General features: G+C 34.6%; 1 protein-coding gene and 1 long non-coding RNA gene across 8 annotated transcripts in view; one reads left to right on the top strand and one right to left on the bottom strand.

Annotated features, from left to right (window-relative positions):
- Positions 1-12,622, bottom strand: part of LOC122231890 — a 58,816-nt gene that overhangs the window by 43,864 nt on the left and 2,330 nt on the right. The window lies entirely within an intron of this gene.
- The window catches only part of CCDC172 (coiled-coil domain containing 172), a 110,891-nt gene that overhangs the window by 31,077 nt on the left and 67,192 nt on the right, over positions 1-12,622 (top strand). For all 5 annotated transcript variants that reach the window (XR_006209172.1, XR_006209171.1, XM_042960674.1 and 2 more), the window contains exons 6-7: positions 10,814-10,915; positions 11,274-11,376. Coding sequence is in view for 3 of the 5 variants with exons in the window: in XM_042960674.1 (XP_042816608.1) it covers positions 10,814-10,915; positions 11,274-11,376 (205 nt within the window). In the remaining 2 variants the exon portion in view is untranslated. The remainder of the gene's footprint in view (positions 1-10,813; positions 10,916-11,273; positions 11,377-12,622) is intronic.

A 12,622-nucleotide genomic window follows, 5' to 3' on the forward strand; every position in this document is an offset into this window, starting at 1 on the left:
TAGTCATAACTACTAGCTGGGCTTGAAAAAAAAAACATAGAAGACACCAGAGAAACCCTTGCTGCAGAGATCACAGACCTAAAAATTAGCTGAAATCAGAAATGCTATAACTGAGATGCAAAACCAACTGGATACAGTCACAATGAGGGTTGAAGAAACAGCAGAGAATAAGTGATACAGAAGATAAAATTGTGGAAAATAATGGAGCTAAAAAGAAAAGGGAAAGGAAACTATTACCATGAGGGGTGATTTAGAGAACTTAGTGATTCCATAAAATTAAACAATATCCATATCATAGGAATCCCAAAGAGGAATGGTGGTAAAAGGAGGCAGAAGGTTTATTTGAACAAATTATAGCTGAGAACTTTCCTAATCTGGGGGAGGAAACAGGTATTCAGGTCCAAGAGGCACAGAGAACTACCCCCAAAACCAACAAAAACAAGTCAACACCATGATATATCATAGTGAAACTTGCAAAATACAAAGATAAAGAGAGAAGTCTGAAAGCAGCTAAGGACAAAAGGTCCTTAACCTACAAGGGTAGACCCATAAGGTTAGCAGACCACTGAAACTTGTCAGGCCAGAAGGGAGTGGCAGGAAACATTAAATGTGCTAAATTAGGAAAATACGCAGCCAAGAATTCTTAATTCAGCAAGGCTGTCAGAATAGAAGGAGAGGTAAAGAGTTTCCCAAACAAACAAAAACTAAAGGAGTTCATGACCACTAAACCAGCCCTACAAGAAATTTTGGGGGGACTCTTTGAGTGGAGAAAAAAAAGAAGACCAAAGCAACAGATACTTCAAAGGACCAGAGAACATCACCAGAAACACCAACTCTACAGGTAACACAATGGCACTAAATTCTTATCTTTCATTATCACTCTGAATATAAATAGACTAAATGCTGCAGTGAAAAGACATAGGATATCAGAATGTAAAAAAACAAAAACAAACAAACAATAAATAAGATCCATCTATATGCTGCCTACAAGAGATTCATTTTAGACCTAAAGACATGTGCAGATAGAAAGTGAAGGGATGGAAAAACATCTACCAGTCAACTATATATTAAAACAAAGACTGTAACAAGAGATGAAGAGGGGCATTATATAATTAAGGCATCTATCCATCAAGAAGATCTCACAATTTTAAGTATTTATGCCTCCAACTTAGAGAACCCAAATACATAAATCAGTTAACAACAAACATAAGGGCATTGATAATAATACCATAATAGTAGGAGACTTTAATGTCCCATTTACAACAATGGACCGATCATCCAAACAAAACAATGACTTTGAATGACACACCAGACCAGATTGACTTAACAGGTATTCAAACCATTTCATCCTAAAGCAGCAGAATACACATTCTTCTTGAGTGCCCATGGAACATTCTCCAAAATAGATCACATACTGGATCACAAATCAGCCCTCAACAGATACAAAAAGATTGAGATCACACTATGCATATTTTCAGATCACAACACTATGAAACTTGAAATCAACCACAAGAAATAATTTAGAAAGCCCTCAAATACACAGAGGTTAAAGAACATCCTACTAAAGAATGAAGGTGTTAACCAGGAAATTAAAGAAATTAAAAAAAAATACCTGGAAGCAAAATGAAAAATGACAGTTTAAACACTTTGGGATGCAGCAAAGACAGTCCTCAGAGGAAAGTATATTGCAGTTCAGGCCTATCTCAAGAAGCAAGAAATGTCCCAAATACACAATCTAACCTTACACCTACAGGAGCTCAGAAAGGAACAGCAAATAAAGCCTAAAGACAGCAAAAAAAAAAAAAAAAAAAAAAAAAGGGGGGGGGGAATAATAAAGATTAGAGCAGAAATAAATGATAGAAACAAACAAACAAAAACAACTAGCAAAATAGGTCATGAAACTATGAGCTAGTTCTTTGAAAAATAAACAAAATTGATAAACCCCTAGCCAAACTTATCAAAAAGCAAGGACCTAAATAGATAAAATCATGACTGAAAGAGGAGAGATCACAACCAACACCACAGAAACACAATTTTAAGAGAATACTGTGAAAAATTATATGCAAACAAACTGGGCAATCTGGAAGAAATGGACACATTCCTAGAAACATACAAACTACTAAAACAAACAGGAAGAAATGGAAAATTTGAACAGACCCATACCCAACAAAGAAATTCAATCAAAATTCAAAAATCTGCCAACAAACAAGAGTCCTGGGCCAGATGGCTTCCCAGGGGAATTTTACCGGACATTTAAAGAAGAGTTAATACCTATTCTTCTCAAAGTGTTCCAAAAAAAAAAAAAAAAAAAAAAAAGAAAAGAAAAAATAAATGGAAAGAAAGTTTTCAAACTGATTCTATGAAGCCAGCTTTTCCTCGATTCCAAAACTAGATAAAGACTCCACTAAAAAGAGAATTACAGGCCAATATCCCTGATGAATCTGTATGAAAAAATTCTCAACAAGATACCAGCAAATCAAATTCCACAGTGCATTAAAAGAATTATTCACTGTGATCAAGTGGGATTCATTCCTGGGCTGCAGAGCTCATTCAATATTCACAAATCAATCAACATGATGTACTACGTTAATAAGAAAGGATAAGAACCATGGGAACCCCTCAATAGATGCAGAAAAAAACATTTGACAAAATACAGCATCCTTTCTTGATAAAAAACTTCAAGAAAGGATAGAAGAAACATGTATCCACATCATAAAGGCCATATATGAAAGACCCACAGCTAATATCATCCTCAGTGGAGAAGACTGAGAGCTTTCCCCCTAAGGTCAGGAACACAACAAGGATGTCCACTCTCACCAGTCTTTTTCAACATAGTACTGGCAGTCCTAGCCTCAGCAGTCAGACCACAAAAAGAAATAAAAGACATACAAATTGGCAAAGAAGAAGTCAAACTTTCACTTTTTGCAGATGACATGATACTCTACATGGGAAACCCAAAAGACTCCACCAAAAAACTGCTAGAACTGATACATGAATTCACCAAAGTCTCAGGATACAAAATTAATGGACAGAAATTGGTTGCATTTCTATACACCAATAATGAAGCAGCAGAAACAGAAATTAAGGAATCGATCCCATTTACAATTGCACTAAAACCATAAGATAACTAGGAATAAACCTAATCAAAGAGGTAAAAGATTTGTATGCTGAAAACTATAGAAAGCTTATGAAAGAAATTGAAGAAGACACAAAGAAGTAGAAAAACATTACATACTCCTGGATTGGAAGAACAAGTATTGTTAAAATGTCTATACTACCCAAAGTAATCTATACATTCAGTGCAATCCCTATCAAAATAACACCAGAATTCTTCACAGAACTAGAACAAACAATTCTAAAATTTGTATGGAACCAGAAAAGACCTGAATAGTCAGAGTATTGTTGAAAAAGAAAACCAAAGCTGGACGCATCACAATTCCAGACGTCAAGCTGTATTACAAAGCTGTTATCATCAAGATAGTATGGTACTGGCACAAGAACAGACAAATAAATCAATAGAACAGAAGATAGAACCCAGGAATAGACCCATAAAAAGACCCAACTAATCTTTGACAAAGCAGGAAAGATAGCCAATGGAAAAAAGATGGTCTCTTCAGCAAATTATGCTGGGAAAACTGGACAGTGACATGCAGAATAATGAAACTAGACAACTGTTTTACACCATACACAAAAATAAATTAAAAATGGATAAAAGACCTAACTGTAAGACAGGAAATCATCAAAATCATGCAGGAGAAAACAGGCAGCAACCTCTCTGACCTTGGCACAGTAACTTCTTACTAGTCATGTCTCAAGAAGCAAAACTGAGTTATTGGGACCTCCTCAAGATTAAAAGCTTATGCACAGTGAAGAAAACAATCAACAAAACTAACATGCAACTGACAGAATGGGAGGAGATATTTGCAAATGACATATTGGGTAAAGGTTAGTATCCAAAATCTATAAAGAACGTATCAAACTCAACACCCAAAGAACAAATAATCCAGTAAAGAAATAGACAGACGACATGAATAGACCCTTTCCCAAAGAAGACATCCAGATAGCTAACAGAGTCATGAAAAGGGGCTCAACATCACTCATCATCAGGGAAATACAAATCAAAATCACAATGAGATACCACCTCACACCTGTCAGAATGGCTCAAATCAGGAACTCAGGAAACAACAGACGTTGGCGAGGATGCAGAGAAAGGGGAACATTTTTGCACTGTTGGTGGGAATGCAAAGTGGTGCAGCCACTCTGGAAAACATTATGAATGTTCCTCAAAAAGTTAAAAATAGAAGTACCCTATGACACAGCAATTGCACTACGAGGTATACAGTGGATACAAAAGTGCTGATTCGAAAGGACACATGTACCCCAATATTTATAGCAGCAGTATCAACAATAGCCAAATTATGTGAAGAGCCCAAATATACATTGACTGATGAATCAATAAAGAAGACATGGTATATATGTACAATGGAATATTACTCATATCTAAAAAAAATGAAATCTTGCCATTTTCAACAGCATGGATGGAACTAGAACGAATTACGCTAAGTGAAATTAAGTCAGAGAAAGACAAACATCATATGATTGCACTCATATGTGGAATTTAAGAAACAAAACAGGTGAACATAGGAGAGAGAAAAGAAAAATAAGATAAAAATAGTGAGGAAGGGCGTGCCTGGGAGACTCAGTTGGTTAAGCATCTGACTCTTGATTTTGGCTCAGTTCATGATCTCAGGGTTTGTGATTCGAGCCCTGTGCTGGGCTCTGTGCTGGCAGTGCAAAGCCTGCCTAGGATTCTCTCTCTCTCCCTTTCTGTCTCTGCCTCTCCCCCCTCAGGATAAATAAATAAACTTGAAAAAAAAAAAAAGAAAAAGAAAGAGGGAGGCAAACCATACCAGAGTCTTAAATACACAGAACAAACTGAGGGTTGCTGGAGGGAGGTGGGTGGGTGGATGAGCTAAATGGGTGATGGGCATGAAGGAGGGCACTTGTTGGGATGAGCACTGGGTATTAAATGTAAATGATGAATCACAGGTTCTACCCCTGAAACCAATACTACATGGCATGTTAGCTAACTTGAATTTCAATAAATTAATTTAAAAAATAAAAATAGAAAATAAAAATGATAAAATGAGGATAATATTACCTAAAAAATTGTCTCTAAATGAGCTTAATAGCAGAATGGAGCTTATAGAAGAGCCAGTGAACATGAAGATAGATTGATAGAAATTGTCCCATCTGGAAAAGCAAAGAAAAATTAAAATGAAACAAAAAAAATAGAAACTTAGGGACTTGTGGGACAGTTTTAAAAGGTCTAACGTTCATGTAATTGGAGTCTCTGAAGGAGAAGAGAGAGAATTAGCAGAAAATATATTTGAAGAAATCATGGCAGAAAATTTCTTAAATTTTCTAACAGACAGTAATTTACATATTCGAGAAATTAGCAAACCCAAACTGGATAAATTCAAAGAAATCCAGGCCTAGTCACATAATAATAGTCAAAGAGTTGAAAAGCCAAAGATAAAGAGAAAATCTTGAAAACAGAGAACAATAAATCTAATGACTATGTACCTGTCAGTAGAAATGATGAAGTCAAGCAGACGGTGGAATAACATCTTGAAAATATTGAAAGAAAATTTTCTCTATCCAGTGAAAATATCCTTCAAAAGTGAAGTTACAATAAAGACATTTTCAGATAAATAAAAATTAAGGGAATCCAATGCCATCATGATTCAACAAGATATGCTAAAGGAAGTCCTCTAAGTAGAAGCAAAAATGACACTAGAGAGAAACTCAGATCATAATGAATTAAAATAATCAGAAATTGCAAATATAAAGATAAATATAAATACCTATTTTTTCTCTTGATTTTAAAAAATGCATATGATTGCTTAAAGCAAATAATATATCATCTTGTGGAATTTATAATGTATGTAGAGACGATTTGTATACATGTGTGTCACTTGCTATAACAAAGGACTGGAAAGGGGGACTGGTAAATGGATCATTACAGTCCTATATAACTCTAAGAAAACCAGGAATAGAAGGGAACTTTCTCAACCTAATAAAGAACCTGTATGAAAAGCCTACAGCTACTGTTATGCTTAATGATGAAATATTGAACACCAATATTATACATAATGGTGACGTATTAAATACTTTTCCACAAAGATTGAGAATAAAGTGAGGATGCCCATTCTTATCACTTCTATTCAATATGGCCCTGGATGTCCTAATAATTTTAACCATTTCAATGAGGCAAGAAGAAGGAAAGGTATAAAGATCAGAAAGTATAAAAATAAAATTGCCTCTATTTAAGGTTACATGATTATATAGAAAATTATAAGGAATTTACAAAATAATTACCAAAATTAGTAAGTTAATATAATAAGGTTATAGACTACAAGGTATATGTTTTAAAATCACTTGAATTTTTATATACTAACAGCGAACAATTGAAAAGTGGAATAAAAATACCATTTGAACAGAATCAAAAAAACAAAATAGAAACAAATTTAACAAAAGACATCAGGGATTTCTACACTGTAAACCACAGAGCACTGCTGATAGAAATTAAGGAAGACCTAAATAAATACATCTATCATGTTCATGGATTAGAAAACTCAATTTTGTTAATAGAACAGTTCTCTTCAAATTGATCATAGGTTCAAGAGAATCTCGGTAAAAATCCCATCAAATTTTATTATGCCTTGAATGCTGATTCTAATATTTATAGGGAAATGCAAATTACTTAGGATAGCCAAAACAATTTTTTAAAAGAACAAAATTTAGGGATCTATACCCCCTGATTTCAAATTTTGCTAAAAAGGTATAGTAATCAAGATAATGTGTCATTGGCTTAAAAATAGGCACATATGTACCACTGGAATGAAGGAGTCCAGAAATAGCCTTCTGCATGTAGGGTCAATTGATTTTCAACAAAGGTAGCATGGGAATTCCAGGGAGAAAGGACAGTCTTTTCAGTAAATGGTGCTGAGACTATTGGACATCCGTTGTGAAACAATTATTCTTAAATCTTCACGGCATATTAAATTAACTCAGAATGAGCATACACCTAAAGATGAAAGCTAAAATTATGAAACTTCTAGAAGAAAACATAATAGGAAGTCTTTGCCATCTTGGGATAGGCAATGAGATGAGACACAGAAACGTGAACCATAAAAGAAAAAACAATTACATTGGATTTAAATTTGAAAAAACACTATTAAGAAAATCAAAAGACAAACCACAGGCTTGGATAAAATATTTGCAATACGTATATCTGCCATTGTACTGTTATCTAGAATATAATGAACCCGTACAAGTTAATAAGGTAACACAACTGATTATGAAAGAGGGAAGAGATTTGAACTTCACAAAAGGGCATACACTGATGACCAATGACATATGGAAAGATATTCAATATCTTTAGTCTTCAGGAAAATACAAATTTAAACCACAATGCAGTATCACTGTACATTCATTTAATTAAAATTAAAAAGACCGGTCATATCAAGTGTTGGCAAGAATGTGGAGCATCTGGAATTCGTATAGTAGTGATGGGAATGTGAAATAAATGGTACACACTTTGAAAAATTATTTTGCAGTTTCTTAAAACATTAAGCATACATTTACTGTATGACCCAGTCATCCTACAACTAGATACACCAACGAATTGAAACATATGTCCACACTAAGTTTTTAGTAACTTTATTCACAATAGCCAAAAACTTAACATAACTTAAATGTCCATTAGGAGGTAAATGGATAAACAAAATTGGTATATCCATGCCATAGGAATACCCAGTGATGTAAAAAATAACAAATCTGCTCATAGACATCATGGATGCATCTCAAAATGATATTGTTAGTGAAAGAAGCTAGATACGGAAGAACACACACTACGTACAATGCAAACTGTGTGTGACAACAAGCAGGCATGTGACAAGTCAACCAGTGGTTGCCTGGGTGAGAATGAATAAATTGCAAAGCGGCAGAGGAAGCTTTAGGAATTGATAGGAAGTGTATATACAATTTCTCGATTGTGGCGGTGGTTTCATGAGTGTATTGTGACAGCCAAAACTCATAGAATTGTATGCTGTAAATGGATGTACTTTATGTAAATTATTCGTCTATAAAAATGATGAAGAAAAAAGTCCTTGATACCACAAATACTGTAGGAGCCCTGTATTTTGTATCCTTTCTTCCAGAAATATGAATTTATTTTAATAGATTTGCCTCCATGGTACCTGGTACTGTTGGTCTTTATACTTTCACAAAGCCTGTCTCTAAATATTTTTTAACATTTTTACATGAGACTTTAAACTCTGTAATGGCAGGACTTTGTTTTATTTAATGCTCTGTCTCCCAACACTATGAAAGAGATAATTATGAATTAATGACTGCTTCAAAAGGAGAAGTACAAAATGGTGTGAGAACATATAATAAGGGAACTTAATGTGAACTAGGAGTTGAGGAAAATCTCTCTGAGCAAGTGACGTCCAGACTGAAGTCTGAGGCCGATAGAGATTAGCCAAGTGACAGATCTAAGTGTAAATGTTGAAAAGTTGTGTCTATAAGTCAAAAGTGCTGAGAGAGGTTTGGCTGGAACTGTTAACTTTGAGCGTCACCCAGGAAAAATGTATTGAAAGAAAATAATAGAACCCAGGATTTTCAAAGCAAGGAAAAGGAAATGGCAAAGAACAATGTGAGAGGTAGGCAGGAAACATTACTGTGTGACAACGAATTCACCTACAGGAGGGAGTGTTTGAGGGAGTGATCAACCCACATTACTTGCTGCCAAACTGTCACCCATAAGGACTAAGAAGCAACAAGAGCAGGTCCCTGGTGAGCTTTAGAGAAAGCAACAGATGGAGGTAGTAAGAAAGGGCAGAAACCCTGTCGGGATGAGCACTGGGTGTTGTATGGAAACCAGTTTGACAATAAATTTCATAAAAAGAAAGAAAGAGAAAGGAAGGAAGGAAGGAGAAAGAAAAAGAAAGAAAAAGAAAGAGAAAGAAAGAAGGAAAGAAAGAAAGAAAGAAAGAAAGAAAGAAAGAAAGAAAGAAAGAAAGAAAGAGAAAGAAAGAAAAGAAGGAAAGAAGGAAAGAAAGAAAAAGAAAAAGAAAGAAAAAGGAATGAACGAACCAGGTCGTAAGATGGGTTGAGCAGTGGCAGCAGAGGAAATGGCGATCATGAGCGCACACAAGTCCTTGAAGCGAAGTTTCTCTGGAGAAGACAGAGAGTCCAGTAACCCAGAGGGGTATGAGGTCAATGGAGGGTTTTTACTGGGGAAGTGTTTTTTTGAGACAGGAGATACTTGAATATATTAAATGCTGATGGATCAAAGCCCATGGAGAAGTAGAGTTGAAAATTCAAGAGAGAAGCTATATCATCGTATGATCTAGACTCAGGAATTGGGTAGCATTACTTCTACCTCATTCTGTTTATTCAAAACAGATCACTGAGGTCGGCCCACACTCAAGTGAAGGGGATTAGACTCAACTTCTTTTTTTTTCAGGTTTGTTTGTTCATTTGTTCGTTTATTGATTGATTGAGAGAGAGAGACAGAGAGTGCAGGAGGGACAGAGAGAGAAGGAGAGAGACAGAATCCCAAGCAGTCTCCGCATCGTCAGTGCGCACTTCTCAGTTCCCAGAGAAGATAGGAAAGTGCACAGGTAGAAGGACTGGTGGTGATTTCAGAAGAAAACAAAACAAAATAAAAATAAAAATCAAGAAACAACCAACATGACCATCAATAAGGGCCTCTCACTATCTGAGTATATATCTCCCTATACTTCTGTGACTATATTTGTGTGGCAAAATCTACTGAAGAAACTGCTAGATCAGAAGAAAATATTAAGGGACTCAATGCCAAATTATACTCCTTAAAGCGCTGAATTAATTAATTTTCCTACCAAGTCTATAAGTGAGTGCCTGTTTTCCTATATTATTATCCTATACCATTACCAGTCTGGGCATTATCGCTGACCTTAATCTTTGCCAGTCTGACAGGTAAAAATATTATTTTATGTGTTGGTTTAATTAGCATTTCCTTGATTTTTGCATGATGTTGAATTTCTTTCTCTGAATTTATTGACTGCTTATATTTCTTTTTATTGTCCTGTGAACAGTCTGCTCATATTCTTTGTTCATCTTTCTGCAGTTTTGTTCTTACTGATTTATATGAGCTCTTAGTACATTAAGGAAGTTGGCTACTAATTTAGTGTCATGTGCTAGAAATTTTGTGTCCTGATTTATTGTTTACCTTTTGAAAAATTAGGTGAATCTTAAAGAATGAACTGGAATTTACTGTGGGAATAAAGAGAGGAAAGGCATTCTAGGTAGAAAAAATAGTATTCCCAATACTATGGAGGTTTGTAGCCATATAGTGAGTACTGGGGAATGCTATTTTAAATATGCTTTAGTTATGAAGGGTAGAGTTTTCTCACTACCCTATTTGGAATCTTGTTTTACTTAGTGATATTACATTCTTTGGAATTATCTCTTGGTGGTCCAACCACCAACGAATTCTTTTGTACCTGGTTGTTGCTTAATGAATCCTGGTCAGTTTACTAGAAACAGTTTCTAGATGGCCAGAGGAAGCCTTTTGGGGCCTAGAATTGACCATATGATGCTTAAATTATTATTACTACACACACACACACACACACACACACACACACACACACACACACACACGTGTGTGCGCGCACACACAATGTTAATACCTGCTGACGTATTTAAGGCAAAGCCTAAATAGTTAAAATGTGATATTTATTTGTCTATTTGTTTCTAGAAATGAAGACAATGGAACACGATAGTGGCCAGTTAAGTGAACTTCAAAAACAAAAGGATGAATTAATACAAGAATTATTTACTCTGCAGAGAAAACTTAAAGGTATTATCTTTATGAGCTAGTTTATTCTGCTGATTAATACAGTTATATACACATAACAGGGTCATAATATTCTTTCAGATTGTACTAATTTATTGGGATATAGTATTATTATTGGTATAAAAAAAGAATAGGTAAAATACTGAAATGATTAGTGTTAGATCTGGTATTTTTAATGTCATAAATTTTGTTAAGATCTTTTTTGTGCCTTTAGTTGCTATGTTAAAGTAGAAAAATAAAAATCATTACTACATACATTTTATATGAAGCACCAAAAATTAGAGTATTGTTCTTATGAATGAATGAAGGTAGCTCTTCTGTTTATTTTTTAAAGATTGTAAGCATTTTCTTAACTGTTTAGTTTCTGAAGATAAAAAGAATGAAGCCATTTGTACTACCAAATACCTAGAGGCAGAAAAAGTAAAAATCAATGAAAAGCCTCAAAATGATGCTGAATGCTTAAGGTAAGAATTGCCTATTATATTTTGGTATAAAATCTAGTAATTTTTCAAGTTTTCAAAGAGATTTGAGCATAAAACTGAATGTGTAATTTAAGTTCCAAATAAAGACATTAATTCCTTCTATGTATATTATGAAACATGCTAATGAGAAAACGCTTCACTAGCTAAAAAGAACTATATGTAAGTTTCACAGGGTATCAGGTTGATAATACTGAAACCAGTTTTATCTTTCTGCCTCATGGACTCAGTGCTATTCACATGCCAATAGATTAAGACAAAGTATTGGTTCCACAACCCCCCTTTTTGTTATTTGTAACTTTTTATTTTTATTTATTTTTTAATATTTTTTATGTTCATTTCTTTTTGAGAGAGAGAGAGAGAGGTGAGCAGGGGAGGGGCAGAGAGAGAGAGCGAGACACAGAATTTGAAGCAGGCTCCAGGCTCTGAGCTGTCAGCACAGAGCCAGATGCAGGGCTCAAACCCACAAACCAGGAGATCATGACCTGAGCCGAAGTTGGACACTTAACCAGCTGAGCCACCCAGGTGCCCCTATTCATAACTTTTTTAAAAAGTATTGAAATTATTTTTTCTCTTTTTAGATCTAAGGGGGGAAAATCACAAATTCCTATTTTTCTTGAAATTTATTACTACCGGTTTGGTGCTGAAAGAACGAAATGTATTTTTTGTATGGAACGTTTAGATGCTTTTTATGCATTTGGATAATGAAAGAAAGGCTGGCGTTTGAAATAACACAGTCATACACACAAGGAGAAAAACTTAGGTTTATTAATTTTACTATTATTTATTAATAATTCAATGTTATATTTTCTTGCTTAATTTCAAAGAAGTTCATATACTTTCTAGGCTAAATATAAGGAAAGAAACCTCATTACTGAATCTATGAGAAGCAAATGAAGTCTTCTTTTATATAAATCATATAGAAATATGTCCACTAGAGCTGAACAAATGCTTCATATTAGTAGTGTATTGCTTTAGGCCATACTTTTAGTAGATTGTGAGAAAATATTTGCAATTTAATTTTATGTTAAGTTTTATAAGCATGAAATATCAATCTCTTGGGTGATATGTGTGATGCAGAATGCGTTTCTGTAATGACAATCTGCTCATTGATTTTTTTACACTTTTAAAAATGATAATGCCCACTGGTATCATTATGGTTAGTAGTGTAAGGACTTCCGATGTGAACTCCAGTTTTGTGGGTTTATCACTGAGTCATAAAAATTTGCCC

Source organism: Panthera tigris, chromosome D2, assembly GCF_018350195.1.
Source record: "Panthera tigris isolate Pti1 chromosome D2, P.tigris_Pti1_mat1.1, whole genome shotgun sequence".
Taxonomy (NCBI): domain Eukaryota; kingdom Metazoa; phylum Chordata; class Mammalia; order Carnivora; family Felidae; genus Panthera; species Panthera tigris.